This window comes from Microcebus murinus, chromosome 4 (assembly GCF_040939455.1).
Source record: "Microcebus murinus isolate Inina chromosome 4, M.murinus_Inina_mat1.0, whole genome shotgun sequence".
Classification (NCBI taxonomy): domain Eukaryota; kingdom Metazoa; phylum Chordata; class Mammalia; order Primates; family Cheirogaleidae; genus Microcebus; species Microcebus murinus.
This window is the reverse complement of record NC_134107.1, coordinates 63,477,180-63,498,103: the sequence shown is the minus strand read 5'-3', so window position 1 is coordinate 63,498,103 and position 20,924 is coordinate 63,477,180. Positions and strand designations below refer to the sequence as shown.

At 36.3% G+C, this 20,924-nt stretch overlaps 1 protein-coding gene across 4 annotated transcripts in view; it reads left to right on the top strand.

The window, feature by feature from the left end:
* NARS2 (asparaginyl-tRNA synthetase 2, mitochondrial) overlaps positions 1 to 20,924 on the top strand; it is a 127,430-nt gene that overhangs the window by 47,236 nt on the left and 59,270 nt on the right. For all 4 annotated transcript variants that reach the window (XM_012744523.2, XM_076002345.1, XM_076002344.1 and 1 more), the window contains exon 6: positions 661 to 755. In XM_012744523.2, the coding sequence (XP_012599977.2) occupies positions 661 to 755 (95 nt within the window). The remainder of the gene's footprint in view (positions 1 to 660; positions 756 to 20,924) is intronic.

The window sequence follows — 20,924 nt, the reverse complement described above, 5'->3', positions numbered from 1 at the left end:
TGTAATCTTTCACATTTAAAATTTATAATTCATAATCTCTTGCCTAAGCTTGTCCCATAATAAGAATCACTTTTTAGATCAGGTGAGGTGGCTCACACCTGTGATCCTAGCACTCTGGAAGGCCAAGGCAGGAGTATCACTTGAGGTCAGGAGTTCAAGACCAGCCTGAACAAGAGCAAGACCTTGAGATTCTGTCTCTACTAAAAATAGAAAAAATGAACTGGGTATGGTGGCGCATGCCTGTAGACCCGGCCACTCGGGAGGCTGAGGCAGATAGATCGCTTGAACCCAGGAGTTGGAGGTTGCAGTGAGCTATGATGAGCCCACTGCACTCTTGCCCAGCTCTACACAAAGTGAGAAAATGTCTCCCCCCACACCCCCCAAAAAAAGGAATCACTTTTCAGTGGGAAGTGTATTTTGTGACAAAAGCACTTTGTCCTTTGGTGGTTGTGTGTTTTGGCAATATGGAGCAACCTTCCTTTCCGTCAGCACTTTCCAGGCAGGCATTTTCTCTTTTAGATGTGTGCTTTATTTTTCATGAGAATGACCTGTCCTTGCATAGGTTTAATTGCACTATGATTTTTAGTTGTGGCACATATATATGAATGTGAAAAACACACCATGTAATAGCTTTTTGTGGCTTCTGTTTTTTATTTGCAGCCTTCAAGCAAAATAAAGTTACCTGAGGAGAATTTCTTCAATGTTCCTGCTTTCTTAACTGTCTCAGGACAACTTCATCTAGAAGTGATGTCAGGGTACAGAATTTTCTTTTCTCTTTTGCTTTTCCCTTTTGCATTTACAGATTTAGTTTAGATGAGAGTAAAATAGTGCTTCCCTTCCCAAGCCTAAAAATTGAAATGTCTTTATCATTAGTTCACTTGAATTTATCACAAGTACATTTACATTGACAACTTGAGAATATCCAAGTTCCTTACTTTAAAAAATCACATTAATCTAACTTTTGCTTTTAGTGAAAAATGTACCCCTGAAAATATAAAGTTATGATTTTTTCTTTTTACTAATCTTTTCTTGCTTAAATTTCAAACATGTAATCAGAATTTATTTATAATCAGTCATATTTATGCAAGTAAAGCCAGTTCATAATTCACACCTGAACAAGGTATTAGCCCATTTCATTTAAAAAAGAGATACCTGGAACAAATGGAAGAAAACATTTTTTTCAATAATTGGTTTAAATAAAGAAAATCAACTCATAGCTCCATTGTGAGAGGCATACAACAAATCAGCAAATCTTTTAAGTCAGATCACATGAATTTTAGCCACTGTCAGACCTCTGGAAAGTCACTGTGCTCCTTTAGGCCCAATTTTCCTTTGCTTTAAAATAGGGCATTGGGCAAGAAGACCTTTAAAGTCCTGTCTAAATATTATGTTCTGTGATTCTCTAGATAATTTCTTAATGCTAACTCAATAAGCACTGAGTTTCCTTTGTATATCTTCTTTTTTTCATGTAGGGATTGGGACTTAAAAATCTTTTCAGTAAATAACTTGAGGGAAAAGAAGGGAATATTATGTGTTTCCCATTGTTTTTAAAATGCACAGATGAGAAAACTCAGGAAAGGTAGTAGAATCATTCACATTCTGTGTTTGTACCTATTTTGGCAGGATGGAAAGTCAGTGGTATAGAATAAAGATGGTCTTGAAAGTAACTTACACTTGACTTATATTCTTTTCAGATTTATCTCTGAGGCAGGTATTATTTGATAGTTCCAATAACCAAATAATTGACAACATTATCTGAATATTGTGCAGAAAAACTATCATAATATAACTGTGAGATTGTAGTATTTGCAGAGCAGAATGTTAAGAAAGACCATGTCAGGCATGTCACAGAAAGTTCTTTATGCCTGCCAAAGTATAATTAAAAAAAATTAAAAACATAATTCATGCAAAAATAAAGTAAATATGTATCAACGATTTTATTCAATTCATTAACTACTGAGGGAACAAGTAAAATAGTAAGGCTATTTTTAAAAGCATCTCAGGAGCTCTGTATTCATAGGCAATTTAATAATTGGTGGAGTAAGATTGCTAAGTTAGTTATAAACGGGTTGATGTCCTATGCACCAGTAAACCTTAAAGTTTGGAATTATATCTTCTACCTGACAGAAATTATTTGCAACTCTACTGGACAAAAAACTATGAATTAATATGTAACTTCACTTAATCTGAGATATTTAATTCAATAGTAAATAGAATAATGTAGCAAATACATTCCTCTAAGTAAATAACCTTTGAATGGATCTGTGTCCCCATATTACCTTGAAAGGGCATCGCCGCCTTAACGCCATTCATCTTTCGGTCTTATGTTCAAGGTTTGGGTAACCTTTCTTAGCAGCCTTTCAATATTTATTTCTTTTTTTATAAAGTTAGAGGCAAGGTATCTTCTCCCTCGGAAGTCTCACGATATGTGAAAGGTGTACATTTACCAAACATCTGTTTCTCTATAATACCACTAGTATATTAAATATGCCTCTTTCCCAGTAAAGTGTAGTGAACCACAGAACACAGTGTACCAGTGAAACTTCATAGAAGATTAAATTGGTGGAATATTAGGTTTTGTGTTTTTTAGTGTATTATGAAGTATTTCTAATAATTTTAGTCAAATGTTCCTAGCTTAAAATGTATAGTTTTATGACTATTAATATACAGTACATAATGTTTCTGATTAGCGCATGATTTAATCTCTGATGAGAAACTGTTAGTCCTCTTTCCCTCAGCTTTTTTTCTTGAGTTCTATTTAACAGACTTTTTAAAAGGCAAAAGATTTATATGATCTGAAGAGAAACCAGAGTATTAACAGACTTTTTAAAATAGAGTAAATAGTAGTTAAATTTAGAAGGTTAACATTTTCCAAAAGAACATCTATGTTGGTTTAGTGAGTTTATGGCTCCATTTTAAAGCAAATTTTTTAAAAATAAATATTCTATTTTGGAATAACTTTTATTCCAAAATAAAAATAATATTACTATTATATAGAAAAGTTGAAAGGAGTGCACAGTTTTGTATCTTTCCCATCCAGTTTCCCCCATTGTTAACATCTTCCATGACAATAAAGTACATTTGTCAAAACTAAGAACCTGAGTTAGTGCATTACTATTAACTAAATTCTAGAACTTACTTGGATTTCAACGGTTTTTCCATGAATATCTTCTTTTTCTAAGATCCAGTTCAGAGTACCACATAAAACTTAGTTGTCACATTTTCCCAGTCTCTTCCAGTCTGTGACAGTTTCTCAATCTTTCTTTTTCATGATCTGTAGAATGTATCCCAATCTGGGTTTGTCTGATGTTTTTCTCATGTGAGGTTATAGATACCACAGAGGTGAAGTACTCTTATCACATCATATCATGGGGAATGTGGTATGGTAATATTAACCTTCACCACTTGGATAAGGTAGTGTTTGCCAAGTTTCCCCACTGTAGAAATGGACTATTTTTCTCTTTCCCTACTCTGTTCTTTGGAAATAAGTCACTAAGTCTAGTATACCCTTGCTGGGGGTGAAGGTTTGGGGAGTGGGAAATGGAATTAAGCGTCACCTCCCTGGAGAGAGAGTATTTGGAATTCTGTATGGAAGATATGTTGTCTGTTTGCCCTTATTTATTTTTTTTACTTATGTAATCATTCATACCAGAGTGGGCTCATGTATATTTATTTTATATTTTGGGTTATCATTCAATACCATGTCACTTACTTTGTTGCTTAAATCATTTTAGTTATAGTTATTGGGAACTCATGCAGATTGACTCTTGTGTCCCTTTGACATGCCCCCATTCTTCAAGTATTTCTTTTTCTCTGGTAATACAAGATGCCCCAAGTTTTGTTTGTTTTTTGGAATTTGTTTACCACCTTTATTTTTTTTCTTCTTATTTTTGCAGTTTGTGTACCTACACTGACAAGTTATTATCATTCTAAACTACATAGCTTACATTAGAGTTCACTCTTAGTGTTGTATGTTCTGAGTTTAATGGCATATATTTTACAATTACAGTATAATACAGAATAGTTTTTGCTGCCCTGAAAATCCTTTGTGCTCTGTTTATTCATCTCTCCCTCTTTCCTAACCGCTGGTAACCATTGATCTTCTTACTGTCTGCACAGTTTTGCCTTTTCCAGAATGTCATATGGTTGGAATCATGCACTACAGAGCCTTTTCAGATTATCCTCTTTTACTTAGTAATATGAATATGAATTTAAAGTTCTGTCAAGTCTTTTCATGACTTAATAGCTCATTTGTTTCTGGCACTAAATAATATTCTATTGTCTGGATATAACACAATTTATCCACTCACCTATTGAAGAAAACATCGGTTGCTTCCAAGTTTTTGCAATTTTTCTACAGTTATTTTTTATTTTCCCTTTTCTAGCCCTAGAATAATCCATCTCTCCAAAGAGCCCTAGTTCCTTTTATTGGAAGATGATAGTTAGAAACTAAGATTTGGTCACTGGGTGTGTTTGCTGTGAGGGGTTATTGTATTGCTGCTAAGCCTCTCAGCAGACAGATTTTTTTTTTTTTAATTTGAGAAAGCTAAGTGTTTTCATTGTATTCTGCCTATAAATGTAATTTATAAGTGATAAGTTCATTCTGAGAGAATCAGAAATGCTCTAAATTATAAAACCTGCAATTAGGAAATGTCAAGTAATGAAATATTCCATTTCTTTTCAGTTAAAGTCAGAATTGGAGTAAGGCTCAGCCTAATATATTTGATTTTTTTTTTTTTTTTTTTGAGACAGAGTCTCACTCTGTTGCCCAGACTAGAGTGCCGTGGTATTAGCCTACTTCACAGCAACTTCAAACTCCTGGGCTCAAGCAATCCTTCTGCCCTAGCCTCCCAAGTAGCTGGAACTATAGGCATGTGTCACCACGCCTGGCTGATGTTTTCCATTTTTAGTTGTCCAGCTAATTTCTTTCTATTTTTAGTAGAGACAGGGTCTTGTTCTTGCTGAGGCTAGTCTCAAACTCCTGACATCAAATGATCCTCCCTCCTTGGCCTCCCAGAGTGCTAGGATTATAGGCGTGAGCCACCGCGCCTGGCCAGCTGAAATAATTTTTGATTATTGTTTTGTATTGCTGCTGTTGTTGGGCTGTTTTTTCCATTTGGTATTTTGTTACAAGGTTTTTTTCCTTATTGCGAGTTTTTATACTAAACCATGAAGTCAAGCATATTTCAAGTTAAAACTGAAATAAGCTTTCTCGAGAGCTTTCCTCTTGAACATTGTTGGAATTATAATTAGTATAGCTTCTCTAGAGGAATATCTTTTACTCAGAATTTCATTTCTAGGAGTTTTTCTAAAGGAAATCATATGACAATTCTGTAGAGATATGTAAACAAAAATGTTGAAAGCACTTTTATTTATATTAGTGAAAAATTACTAACAATCTAAATGTCCATTCAAGATTTGTTAAAATTCAGTATACCAAGAAATATAGTCATCACCATTTACCATCTGGGGCTGATGGACCTTATTTTTAATAAATATTTTAAAGCCATTTTATGAATAGTATTTAGAAGTAAAAAGAAAGGGACAGTAAAAATCATCTTTCTTAGGAATTTTCTTAAGAATTTAAACATAGCAAATCCCAAAAATTTTGAACTCCTTTATTGTTAGATAACTTACATCCCCTAAAATTCACCAGTTTGAAGCGTACAGATTCAATGGATTTTAGTGTATTTTTGCAGTTGTTCAAATATTACCATAATAATTTTAGAGTACTTTTATCACCTCAAAAAGAAACTCCTTCCCATTAGTACTTTTTCCCTACCCTCTCCTTTGCCCTGACCCTGTACAATCACTAATCAGTCTACTTTCTGTCTTTGTGAATTTGCCTATTCTGGATATTTCATATATGTCAATGGAATCACACAGTATACATTGTATTTTGTGACTGGTTTATTTCACTTGGCATAATGTTTTCAAAGTTTACCCATGTTACAGCATATATCAGTACTTCATTCCTTTTTATTGCCAAATAACATTCCATTACATGGGTATTATCATATTTAGTTTCATTTATCAGATAATGGGCATTTGGGTTCTTTCTACAAATATTATGAGTAATGTTGCTATGAACATTTGAGTATACATTTTTCTGTGGGCATATGTTTTTATTTCTCTTGAGTACGTACCTAACAGTGAGATTAATGGGTTATATGATAACTTCATGTTTAATTGTGTGAGAAACTTGCTAGACTGTTTTTTCCATAGCGGGCGCACCATTTTCAGTCCTACCAGTAATAATATAAAGTTTCCACTTTCTCTACATCCTTGCCAAAGCTTATTGTCTTTTTTATTGTAGCCATTCTAGGGAGTATAAAGCAGTACCTCATTATGGTTTTGATTTGCATTTCCCTGAAGACTAATGATGTTGAGCAACTTTTCATGCGCCTGTTGGCCATTTGTATATTTTCTTTGGAGAAATGTCTTTTTAAAACCTTGGCTTGCTTTAAAAATTGGGTTGCCTTTTGTTATCGAATGTGAGAGTTCTTTATATATTCTGCATGCAAGTCCCTTATCAGATATATTAATATGACTTACAAATAATTTCCCCCATTCTGTGGGTTGTCTTTTTACTTTCTTTTTTTTTTTTTTTTTTTTTTTTGAGACAGAGTCTCGCTTTGTTGTCCAGGCTAGAGTGAGTGCCGTGGCGTCAGCCTAGCTCACAGCAACCTCAAACTCCTGGGCTCGAGTGATCCTTCTGCCTCAGCCTCCCGAGTAGCTGGGACTACAGGCATGCGCCACCATGCCTGGCTAATTTTTTATATATATATATCAGTTGGCCAATTGATTTCTTTCTATTTATAGTAGAGACGGGGTCTCGCTCTTGCTCAGGCTGGTTTTGAACTCCTGACCTTGAGCAATCCGCCCGCCTCGGCCTCCCAAGAGCTAGGATTACAGGCGTGAGCCACAGCGCCCGGCCACTTTTTACTTTCTTGATGTTGGCAAACTCTAATTTTTTTCTTTTTGAGACAGAATCTTACTCTATTTCCCCGGGCTAGAGTCCCATGGTGTCAGCCTAGCTCACTTCAACCTCAGATTCCTGGGTTCAAGCAATCTTCCTGCCTCAGCCTCCTGAGTAGCTGGGATTTACAGGTGTGTACTACCACACCTGGCTAATTTTTTGTTTCTATTTTTAGTTACCCAGCTAATTTTTTTCTATTTTTAGTGGAGATGGGCATCTCGTTCTTGCTCAGGCTGATCTTGAACTCCTGACCTCAAGCAATCCTCACACCTTGGTCTCCCAGAGTGCTAGGATTACAGGCATGAGCCACTGCGCCAGGCCAGCAAACTCTAATTTTTATTTTCACTTTTCTGGGTTTTGAAAGTACCTCAAATGGGCACCTCCCTTTGAATGCTGCTAACTGCTCATCACTACCATGCTTGAACCTGGGACATACACTATCTTTTAAATACTGATTCCAAATTCGAAATACATCTTTAATAGATTCTAATTTATTATTATTGTTTCTTGCAACTCATATCATCAAAAAGCAGTATTTTTTAGAATTTTGAAGTGTCATAATTTTGTTGAAGGGAGGGTGGCCATCTTTTTCTATAATTCAAAAATATTTTTATTTTTAGATTAAATGCCAATTACAATGATCAAATTCATGATTTTTTAAATTTCTACATTATCTTTTTCCTTTCAAACACCTTTGTATCGGCCGGGCGCTGTGGCTCACGCCTGTAATCCTAGCTCTTGGGAGGCCGAGGCGGGCGGATTGCTCAAGGTCAGGATTTCAAAACCAGCCTGCGGCCGGGCGCGGTGGCTCACGCCTGTAATCCTAGCACTCTGGGAGGCCGAGGCGGGCGGATTGCTCAAGGTCAGGAGTTCAAAACCAGCCTGAGCGAGACCCCGTCTCTACCATAAAAATAGAAAGAAATTAATTGGCCAACTAATATATATAATATAAAATCAGCCGGGCATGGTGGCTCGTGCCTGTAGTCCCAGCTACTCGGGAGGCTGAGGCAGGAGGATTGCTTGAGCCCAGGAGTCTGAGGTTGATGTGAGCGAGGCTGACGCCACGGCACTCACTCTAGCCTGGGCAAGAAAGCGAGACTCTGTCTCAAAAAAAAAAAACCAGCCTGAGCAAGAGCGAGACCCCGTCTCTACTATAAATAGAAAGAAATGAATTGGCCAACTGATATATATATAAAAAATTAGCCGGGCATGGTGGCGCATGCCTGTAGTCCCAGCTACCCGGGAGGCTGAGGCAGAAGGATCACTCGAGCCCAGGAGTTTGAGGTTGCTGTGAGCTAGGCTGACGCCACGGCACTCACTCTAGCCTGGGCAACAAAGCGAGACTCTGTCTCAAAAAAAAAAAAACACCTTTGTATCATACTTGCCTTCAGCATTTGTCTACTTATTAACCTTATCAAATAAATTTTGTATACAAATATCATAAATGGTGAAAGAATATTGGCATACATTCTTTTAGCAAAATTAGTTGGTCCAAATTCTTGTTATAAATTTTTGCATAATGAAATCTTTATTGTGGAATGAATAATTGGTTGAAAATACCATATTTCTTTTTTGTTCTTTGAAATGTGTTAACACTTAACAGTTCTTATGTTTGAGAAAATTTATTTAGGTGGATTTTCAGGATCTGAAGTCTCATTGTCTTTGAGATTTCATTTACACAGTCAATTTTACCGTAATCATTAGAGAGTAGATTGTTGATGTCTCTTTGCATTAATTTTCAGATATGTCTAATAACTATGAAATACCTTTATTGTTTTTCTCTTTGTTATTATGAGTGAAAAATAGAAGATCCTGAATTCTCAACTGTGTTCTCAAAAAGCACAGAAACAATTAACAACAGTGGTGTATCTAGGCTTCTCTTATGCCTTCTTTAAAGATAGCACAAGACTTGTGTATTCATACGCACATACAGAAATAACATTGATCCCATGTGGGGCAGGGGGAAAAGCTGGTGGGTAAAAAAATTCACACCTACAGGGTGTGGTGCGTGCTGTCTGGGAGTAGACAGGCTTGTAGCTCTGACTCGGGCAGTGCAAAGGCAATTTATGTAACTGAAGCGTTTGTACCCCCTTAATATTCTGCAATAAAAAAAGCTTTGTGTATTATAAATAAGACTAAAGATCATATAATGGTGATAATTTGTCTCACTATAGCATTTTCTTCTTAGGCACTCATTTTTCGATTTTCTTAATATTTTACTCTTTTTTAAGCATAATTAGGAATAATTAGTGATGAAATCATTCCCAGGATGATGAAATAGCAAGATGCTTCAAGATAGAGGAAAAATAAGAACACTAAAACCCAACATATATGTTAGATTTATGAAAGGATTCAATGGACTTTATTTAAAGAAAATAACTAGACGTTTCTCTGTTTTTTGTGGCTATCCTCTGTAATGGCTTAAATTGTGTCAAATGCAACCTTATTTGGAAATAGGGTATTTGCAGATGTAATCAAGTTAAGATGAGGTCATACTGGATTAGGGTGGGCCCTACATCCAAATTATTAGTATCTTTATAAGAGGAAAGAGAGGGAGATTTGTATGTAGGGACACAGAGAAGACACATACAGAGGGAAGAATGCCATGGGAAGATGGAGGCGGAGATTAAAGTGATGTCAAGGATTGCTGGGAGCTCCCAGAAACTAGGAAGGGGCAAGGAAGGATTCTTCCCTAGCATCTTCAGAGGGAGTATGGCCTTGCCAATGCCTTGATTTCAGACTGTTAGCCTCACAGCTGAGATAATACATTTCTGTTGCTTTAAGCTACCCAGTTTTTGGTAATTTGTCACAGCAGCCTTGGGAAACTAATACAGCTTCTAAGAGTACATAAGTCATGAAATATTAATTTTTATAAATAGTTAGAACTGCTCAACAAAGAAATTCAAAATTGGGTATAATGGATCCTGGCAAGGTACTGAGGGTTAAATTGTTAGTGATTTGTCCATATAATGGATTACTGTATCAGCCTTTAAGATTGATGATAAAGCTTTACAACATGTTGTTTTTTAAAGAGTGGCTATGAAACAGGAATTAGAATGTAATTCCAGTTTTTTAAACTGTGTTTGTATATATATTCATAGGAGAAAGTCTGGAAGAATATATACCACTATTCAACTTGTAAAAAATAGCTGTTTCTACTGATATTTATTTCCTTCCTTCAATTTGTCTTTTTTTTTGGATTTGAAAAATTAGTGTTTACTACTTTTATAATCAGAAGAAAAAGTTCTTTCCATTTAGGGAGAGTCAGCTTGGGCTTTGGGCTGATTTCATTCTAATTTGATTGATTGGTTGGTTTGTGATTGGTATGAGCAATTCTAAACTCATTCCCTTCCTTTTTTTTTTTTATTGATTCAGATAATGAGCTCAGAAGCCATGAAATGTTCCTACTTAGGATAGGATTTTTCATTCTTCATCCACTTGATATTTAGGTACTTATCTGAACTTTATTCATTTATACTCATTTAATTTTCAAGATCTTTTTGACTATGATTCATGCCATGCACCTCTGTGTTTCTAATGCTATTTGCTAAAGCATTAGACTGCTTTTTCCATATCTGCTCAACTGAAATATTATGACTTCCTCCTTGACTCCCTTCCTATTTTTCTCCCAGTTGAGTTTTTTTTTTCTGTTCCTTTATAGCACTCACCCATTTCATGTCCTAAAGGAAAAAAAGTTTAGGCCAGGGGTGGTAACTTATGCCTGTAATCCCAGCACTTTGGGGAAGCTGCGGTGGGAGGATCATTTGAGGCCAGGAGTTCGAGACCAGCATCAGCAACATAGTAGGACCCATCTCTACAAAAAATAGAAAAATTAGCTTGGTGCGGTGGCACAAACCTGTATGCCCAGCTACTCAGGAGTCTGAGGCGGAGGACAATTGCTTGAGCCCTGGAGTTTGAGTTGCAGTGAGCTATGATGACTGCACTCTTGCTTGGGCAACAGAGCAAAATCCTGTCTCAAGAGAAAAAAAAGTTGTTCTTAACATTTAGCCAATTTGTATTTCTCTTCATAAATGTCTTTCTCAAGGATTATAAATCCCTTAAGGCCATGTTTTAGCTCTGTGTCCTTCTAATTCCTTGCAAGGTAATAGATATTCAGTTTATCATTAAATTGAATTTTAAAGCACGAATTCTCATTCTTTTAAAATGTTCCTCTACTGTTTGTACAGTCATCTTGTGTATATCTGAGAAGGATTGCTTCCAAGACCCCCCATGGATACCAAAATCTGCAGATGCTGAAGTATTTGCATATAACCTATGCATATCCTCCCATATACTTTAAATCATTTAAGGTTATTTATAACACCTAATAGAATGTAAATGTTATGTAAATAGTTGTTATGCCAAATTTTTTAACATTGTATTTTTTTAATTGTTGCATTGTTATTTTTTGTTTATTTTCTTGAATACTTTCAATCTGGTTGGCTGAATCTGCATATGGAGAGGACTGACTGTACTATAGTGTTGAGATTATAATAGGAGTTTAGTATATGACAATCCTTTTACTCTGTTTCGTGGAAATGATATCACCATGAAACCTGAGATATTTTATTGAGATTGCATCCTGAATGTGTGTGAATATGATGAATATACTTCTTTTAGTATATTGTTTATGTTAAAAGTTAACCCCATGTAGATAGAAATATGAATTAACAGACTATGTAACAATGACTCAGGAGTTTCATTCATTATGACCTTGCCAATCTCATTTTTGTGTAATATTGCCACCGGACAAACATTTCAAGCAGATCAATCAGCAAGTGCAGAGGCTTGAAATATTGTAGGAATATTTATCTTGCTTGGGTTCAAATACAGAGAATGGGGATATTCAAGTTAACCGGGGGTTGGAATTATTTAATATTAAGTTTGATGGAAGTAGATAGGTTCAGAAGTTTATAATGATGGACCAAGGAATCTGTTCTAGGAAAGAAAATGGGAGTAGAGGTTGATAAATAGAAAAAGTGGTAGACATAAAGAATTGGAGGGCTTAATAAAGAATTGTTGGCGTGGAAGTACTACTATAAAAAGCTGGATGAATTTGATGTGATTGATTTTAAAAAGGTATTATAAAATTTATATCTCAAACATGGATTCTCTGCTCAGCTCACCAACTATTAACTGAAGTGCCAGTGTGCTTTCCAGTTGAATTACAAGCACCTCAAACTCAACACGTTCAAAACTAAATTCATCATCTTACTCCCTAAATCTGTTTTTCCTTCTGAATTCCATATTTTAGGAAATGGCACTACCAACCTTCTAGTATGTCAAACCAGATATATGGAAGTCATTCCAAATTCTTTTTCCATACCCGTTGCATCAGTCATTTGCTTCCACTTCCTTTTGCTTCAGCTATCCTAAAACTGCTTATAATATTCTAAGCACCTCATCCTGTTTTACATATTTGTATTCCTTTGCATATGCTGCTTTTCTGGCTGGAATGTGCTTTCCCTATGCCTTTGTCTAGCTAATTCCTGCCCATTAGTCTAAATCAGCTTAAAAAAAAAGATCTCACCCAGAACCCTACTACCACCTCTTTTTTTCAATGCCCTTTTCTATGCTCCTGTTGCTTTGTGCTTACCTATTTTGTAACACTGGAGTCATTGATTTATTTCTCTGTAGCTTAGACTATGAGCTTAATATTTAGGGAATGTGCCCTTTTTTTTTTTTTTTTGAGACAGAGTCTCACTTTGTTGCCCAGGCTAGAGTGAGTGCCATGACATCAGCCTAGCTCACAGCAACCTCAGTCTCTTGGGCTCAAGCAATCCTACTGCCTCAGCCTCCCGAGTAGCTGGGACTACAGGCATGCGCTACCATGCCCGGCTAATTTTTTGTATATATATTTTTAGTTGGTCAATTAATTTCTTTCTATTTTTAGTAGAGAACGGGGTCTTGCTCAGGCTGGTTTCGAACTCCTGACCTCGAGCAATCTGCCCGCCTCGGCCTCCCAGAGTGTTAGGATTACAAGCGTGAGCCACCACGCCAGGCCAGAATATGTCTTTTTTATAACTATTAATACAGAATAAAGACAAGTACCTAATGGAAAATGGTTTCTATCAGTTCTATTTATCAAAAATATTGAAATTATCTATTTATTAATATAAACTTACCTTCCCATTAGACTATAAATTGTTCAATCTGTATCTTGTTTCTCTTTTTCATCTTAGGTTATGTTACTACCACATAGCCTGATTGATGGCTCAAAAATCACTCTCAGTCCAGTTCAGCATTTACTGAGAACCAATTGTGTGCCAAGCACTAGGTTAGGTTGTGGGTTACAAAACTAAACAAGACAGATACAATTTTAATCTTCATGACCATTTAGAGTCTAATGAGCAAAATGGGCATTAGAAAAAGAAATTAGCCAAGATGGGAGGATTGCTGGAGGCCAGGAGTTCAAGACCAACCTGGGCAACAAGCAAGACCCTGTCTCTACCAAAAAAAAAAAAAAAAAGTAGCTGCCTTGGTGGTGCACACCAGTAGTCCCAGCTACTCCAGAGGCTGAGGTGGGAGGATCACTTGAGCTCAGTCTAGGTGACAGAGCAGGACCCTGTCTCTTAGGGAAAAAAAAAAAAATTAGAAGTGTGATTGCTGTTATAAAAAAGATTGTCCTAAGGACAAGAAGAGCATATGTCAAGGGAATTTCACTTTGTCTAGGTTGAATTGACTTTAGAGGTAACTTTATCTGTAGAAGTGAACTTTTAAATGTCATTCATATTTAATGACCACTGGCTGTTACATTTGGAGTGGATTCTATTGCTTTTATATCCTTGGAACAACAGAATTCCAGTTAATGCAACTCTTTTTCTCTATTATTATAGAGCATTTTATGGTGTATAATTCTTTTTAGTTATCCTAGTGTATGTTACCTATATTTGGCTCTGGAATGTCTTTTGGTACTTTTATGTCATATTTGATATATTATCCTTGAATAAATTATATTCAGCCAAATCATCAAAAGCTAGAAAACTGTAACTTCTCTGTCCTGTCCCTTTAATCAACTTCCAAATATTTAGAATCTTTTATAAAGCTTCCTATAAAAAAGAGTGACTTTTATATCCTTTCTGACTTTAGGAGAACAACCAGAATAATGAAGGATCTGGTCATCATGGCCTAAAAAAATGGTTGAAGACACTGGATATATTTAGTATAGGGAAGACAAAGGGAAGGCATGATTTGACAGTTGTTGAAATCTATTTGGTGGGTTTCTGTGAGAGCCCTGTATACAGATGAATAAATAATTTTTTTAAGAACAAGTTTATTGAGATGTAATTCACATACCATATAATCCACCCTTTAAAAGTATACAATTCAGTAATTTTTACTATGTTCACAAAGTTGTGCAGCCATCACCATTATCTAATTTTATAACATCTTCATCACTCCAGAAAGAAACCCCATACCCATTAGCAGTCATTCTCCATTGTGTCCTACCCCCAGCCCCTGGCAAAAACTACAGAATCAGAAACACTGAAAGTGGGATCCACAACCTGTATCATAACAAACCCTCTAGGTGGTGCTAATGCTGAGAGTACTGCTTTAAGGAAAGACTTTTTTTTTTTTTTTTTGAGACAGTCTCTGGCTAAGAGTGCAGTGGTGTCATCATAGCTAGCTGCAACCTCAAACTCCTGGGCTCAAGCAAATGTGATTTATCCTATAGTTTGTTTTTTTTTTTTGCTAAATATTATCCTATTGAATGGATATAAAATCATTTGTTAGCCCATTCTTTTGTTGTTGTTGTTGTTTTACCTATAAGATCTCACTCTGCCACCCATGCTGGAGTACAGTGGCACAATCAAAGCTCACTACAGCCTCCAACACCTGGGCTCAAATGATCTTCCTGCCGTAGCTTCCCAAGTAGCTGGGACTACAGGTGTGTACTACCACACCTAGATAATTTTTTTTCTTTTTCTTTTTCTTTGTTTTTTTTTTTTTTTTTTTGAGACAGAGTCTCGGTTTGTTGTCCAGGCTAGAGTGAGTGCCGTGGCGTCAGCCTAGCTCACAGCAACCTCAGACTCCTGGGCTCGAGCGATCCTTCTGCCTCAGCCTCCCGAGTAGCTGGGACTACAGGCATGCGCCACCATGCCCGGCTAATTTTTTTTTTTTATATATATATCAGTTGGCCAATTAATTTCTTTCTATTTATAGTAGAGACGAGGTCTCGCTCTTGCTCAGGCTGGTTCTGAACTCCTGACCTTGAGCAATCCGCCCACCTTGGCCTCCCAAGAGCTAGGATTACAGGCGTGAGCCACCGCGCCCGGCCTCTTTTTTCTTTTTCTTGTCTTTTTTTTTAGAGATAGAGTCTCACTGTGTTGGCCCGGCTGGTCTCCTGATCCTCCTGCTTCAGCCTCCCAAAGTGCTGGGATTACAGATGTGAGCCACTGTACCCAGCCCATTCATATTTTTTTGCATTTGTTTTTATTGTGATAAGCTATAAATAACAAAATTCAGCATTTTAACCATTTTTAAATGTACAATTCAGTGACATTAATTACATTGACAATGTTATACACCCAACACCACACATACAAATTTTTAATGATTATGTATTCACTTTTTATTTATTTGAGTAGGTAACACATATACATGAAAAAATTTCAGTCCTTATAAGAGTATTCTTTGTTTGTTAGATCTAGTTATTTTATTAAGTCCTCTATTTCTTTATCTTCTGTTTGGTTCTATCCATTATTGAGAAGGAGGTATTAAAGTCTCCAACTATTCTATAGAATTGTTTTCTCCCTTCAGTTCTGTCAGTTTTTACTTTATATATTTGTCATTAGATATGTAAATGTTTATAATTGTTACATCTCCTTATATTGAGCCTTTTATTAATATGTAATGTCCCTCTTTGTCTCTTGTAATCTTTTTGGATTTAAAGTCTGTTTTGTCTGATATTAGTATGGCCATCCCTACTCTTCTTTTGGTTTTTTTTTTTTTGAGACAGAGTCTCACTTTGTTGCCCAGGCTAGAGTGAGTGCCATGACGTCAGCGTAGCTCACAGCAACCTCAAACTCCTGGGCTCAAGTGATCCTCCTGCCTCAGCCTCCCGCGTAGCTGGGACTACAGGCATGCACCACCATGCCCAGCTAATTTTGTCTATGTATATTAGTTGGCCAATTAATTTCTTTTTTATTTATAGTAGAGACAAGGTCTCGCTCTTGCTCAGGCTGGTTTCGAACTCCTGACCTTGAGCAATCGCCCGCCTCGGCCTCCCAGAGTGCTAGGATTACAGGCGTGAGCCACCGTGCCCGGCCTGGTTGTTATTTTTATGGAACTTTTTTCCCTATCATTTCACTTTCAGTCTGTTTGTATTTTTATATCTAAAATTAGTCTTTTGAGGACAGCATATAGTTGGGTCATGCTTTTTTTAAAATCTGTTTTGCCAATCTGTCTTTGATTGGAGAATTTAATCAGTTTACATTGAAAGTAATTATTGATAAGGAGGGACTTCTGTCATTTTGCTATTTGTTTTCTGTATGCCATATGGCTTTTTTATCCCTCATTTTCTGCATTACTGTCATCTTTTGTGTTTAGCTGATTTTTTATAGTGAAACATTTAAATTCCTTCCTCATTTCTTTTTATATATATTCTGTAGCTGTTTTCTTTTGTGGTTACTATGGAGATTACATTTAACATCCTAATATTATAACACTCTAACTTGAATTTATACCAACTTAACATTAATAACATATGAAAACTCTCCTCCTTCAACAGCTTTATTTCTTCTCCTTTGAGTTGTTGATGTCACAAAGTTACATCTTTATACATTGAGTCCCCCAAAACATAAACTAATAATTCTTTGAAATATATTAACCTCTTATATTATGTAGAAAACAGAATGTGGAGTACAAACCAAAGTTGCCATAATACTAGCTTTTACGCTAATACTTATTTATTTATTTTTTAAGACAGGGTTTCACTCTGTCATCCAGGCTAGAGTACAGTGGCATGATCATAGCTCACTGAAGCCTCCAACTCCAGGGCTCAAGCTCTCCTCCTGCCTCAGTCTCCTGAATAGCCTGGGACTACAGGTGTGTACCACCATGTCCAGCTAATTTTTAAATTTTTTGTAAGAGAAAGTGTCTTCCTATGTTGCCCAGGCTGGACTTGAACTGCTGGGCTCAAGTAATCCTACCTTGGCCTCCCAAAATGCTGGCATTACAGGTATGAGCCACTGTGCCTGACCTGCTCATGAGTTTTTTATCCTATTGAAAAGATTAAAAAGATTTTCTCCCATGTTTTTTCCTAGGAATTTTATAATCTTAGCTGGTAATTTTATGACAAGCCAGTATATTTATGATCATAGCTTTCTTTGTACATTGTCAGTGACCTCCCCTACTATCTGTAAGCTTTTTGAAGGCAAAGGCCATGCTTGATTTACCTCTATATTCACAGTGATTAGTAATCTAATAAGTATTTGTTGAATGAAGAAATCAATCAATATGACTTCATGGTAGATAATAATGATTGTAAGATACAACCTACAGGTCCTAGGCTGCTATATCTCTTTCTTCTTGGCAGCTATGATCTGTGGGCTTGAATTACTTCTGTACTTTTGACTTAGTTCATCAATCTGTTCTATATGGGGGAAAAAAATCAGTGAAATTTAAAAAAATGCATTTAAATACTAGGAAATAATATGCTATTGGAAAAATATCCTTAGGAAAATCAAATTTCATTTTACATTTTCATGTAGTGAGTGTGAATTCCTCTTTATGTGAATTCAAAAATTTTAGTGTTTTTTTTTTAACAAAAACAAAAATTTAAAAATTTACCTGTTAACTATGTGTGTGAATTACAGAAGCCAGTGAAACATTTCTGTTAGGTCATTAAATATAAAATGTCTGATTTTGAATAAAAAGTTTAGTTTATTATATCTCAAACAAGAAGCAGTACAATTAAAGTGTGCACCTAAACTACACAGTTTTGCCATCTTAACAGTAGCTTGTTTATGCCAGCAGTGAAGAACCCTGGAGAACGAGTGGCAGTGAAATCACAAAAGTCATTTTCCACAAGTTGTTGAGAATAGAATATTTTTCCTTGCAAGAAGTGGTCCAAAGCCTGGAAGAAGTGGTAGTCAGTTGGTGCACAGTCTGGTGAATACAGTGGATGACAGAGAGTTTCCAAGCCCAGCTTTTGTAGTTTGAGGAGCGTTGTTTGTGCCATATGAGGTCGAGGATTGTCTTGCAAGATGATTGGCCTGTCTCTGTTGACCGGTCTCAGTTGGTTAATCACAATCATTCTCATCATTTTGTCCAGTTGGTTGCAGTAGATATCAGTTGTGTACTGCTGTAATTGACCAGGTTTCATGAAGCTGTAGTGGATAACATCAGTGCTGGAACACCAGACAACATTAGCTTTTGATGAATATTTGGTTTTGGACTGCGTTTTGGAGCTTCATCTTTATCCAACCATTGTGCCGAATGCTTGCAGTTGTCAAAAAAAAATCCATTTTTCATCACACATAGCAAAATGGTGTAGAAATGGTTCGCCTTTATGTTGTGACAGCAAAGAAAGGCAGGCTTCAAGATGATTTCTCTTCTGACACTCATTTAATTCATGCAGTACCCATCTATAAAGCTTCTTTACCTTGCTCATTTGTTTCAAATGGTCCAATATTGACCTCAAGGTCAAATCTTGAGGCTGAGATGGATTCACTTCCACTATGCTTTCAGCTCATCATTATCCACCTTGGTCTCAGGTTGCCCATGTGTCTCATTTTCAAGATTAAAATCACCAGAAGGAACTTCTGGAACCATTGACTTACTATGCATTCATTAGTCACATCTTTCCCAAACTCTTCACTGGTATTTCGAGCTGTCTGGGCAGCATTGGTTCCATGACAGAACTCATATTCAAAAATAACATGAATTTTTGACTTATCCATGTTTTCACAAAAATTGCTCTAAAAAATTGGAAAGGTAATCACAAGCCAAAAAACATGTATTTGAAAGACTGAGGACATACCTTCACAGTAAAAATAAAGCAAGAAATGTCAAAGTGAAAATGTCGGAGATATCAACTGTCAAACTTAGTACTTAAGGAAATAGGACATTTCATTCTAAATGACCTAAATATATATTTTACTTCACTGGAAACCACTCTGACAGCCTTAGTGCAGTATTGTGGCAGAGCTAGGGCATGCAAACAAGGACATTTTAAAGCATGAAAGGAAGCACTAATAACAATTACTCTGTAGCAGCATAAAGTGAGTTTTTCCTGGGCAAACCAGGACCTATGGTCACCCTATAGTTATGAATAGGAACAAATTAAATTTCTGCCTTCACTGGTGTTATATTTGTTTGTTGTTAATAGAAATGCCTCATAAGCTCTAAGAGACATGTAAAAAAAAATTGTAGAGAATAGATTTTTTTTTCTTTTTTTTTTAACAGAAAATAAAAGGAAATTTCATCTTTGCTCCTTTAAAAGAAATTGCTAATAAAGAAACTCAGCCATGGTTTTGCTTTCCTCTTACCAGTAAAAGCTGATAACAAATAAGCTTAGTTACATGTATTGGTTGATATTCACATTATTTTTATTTACTTTGATGTCAACCCCTCCTTTATCTCCCATGATAAAAATCAAAAATTAAAACTATTGTTTTGCCACTTGAAACAGGTACATGGGACACATAAATAGATGTGTGTCACATAAGTCTCTGTAGTTTGGAGAACATGCAGAACCCAAGCCAGCCCTTAAAGGGCAGAGTTAGCATGTGAATTATGATAGAGATCTGGAGATAGAGGCCCTGTTTTTTGTTGACTTAATTTCTTCAAATGAGTAATTACTCTGGCTTTCCTCCTGATTCTCCTTAAAGTTAGCATAGTATGAGGTTCAATAAAAAAATTTGAACTTTAGACATACAGGATTTTAGGGACGACTGTATAAAGAGTTATCTCAAAAATTTTCTTGCATGCCTTTCTTAGCCAAAATGTGTGTTTGATTTTCTAATACTGGTATTTCCCATATAGCTGTGGAGGGTTGGGTGTAAACTTGGGAATTTGAAGATAACTGTCGAAATAGTTCAACCCAGAGTCTCTCTACTTTATATATAGGTCATCCCATGATCCATATCATTAGGAATGTTTGCTTTTAGTGTTCATGTAGCTGAAGTGGCCTGCAATGGCAGAGCATAGCTCTTCCTCTTCCTACTCTACCTCCCCCACCTCTTCTTTTCTTCCTTTTCCAGTTTAGGGAAAATGATTGAGGATTTTTCATACATTATTTCTTTAGACTAAGTGCTCCTTTAAAAGCATTTGCTCCTGTTGGCAGTCTGTTATGGTCCCTTGGTGCTTTTGTGTTCATAAACCAAGCTCTCTTTGATTTGAGGTTGTAAAGAATATTAGAAGGCCATGCATGGTGGCTCACAGCTATAATCCTAGCACTCTGGGTGTGCTGAGGCAGGAGGATCACTTGAGGTCAGGAGTTTGAGACCAGCCTGAACAAGAGCAAGACCCCATCTTTACAAAAAGTAGGAAAATCAGCTGGGTGTAGTGGCATGTGCCTCTCCAGTCCAGCTACTCAGGTCAGGAGGCTGAGACAGGAGGATCACTTGAGCCCAGAAGTTTGAGGTTGCAATGAACAATGATGATGCCACTGCACTGTAGCCGGGACCACAGAGTAATACTCTGTCTCAAAAAAAAAAAAAAAAATTTTTTTTATTTCATTCGTAGTCTGTAGGCCTTATGCAAATAGTTCCCTTTTATGAAATAATGCCTTTTCTATTAATTATTTGTGCCCTTTTACTTTTAATCATAATTGGGAATTAGGAGATCTAGATTAGTGGTTCTCAACTCTACATTAGAATGTCTCAGGAGCCTTTTAAAACATATAGATGCTTCAACTCTCCCTTACCCTCAGAAAATTGGATTTAATTGGTCTGGAACCAGGACTGGGCATCAGGATTGTTTTTTTAAGTGCCATATGTTA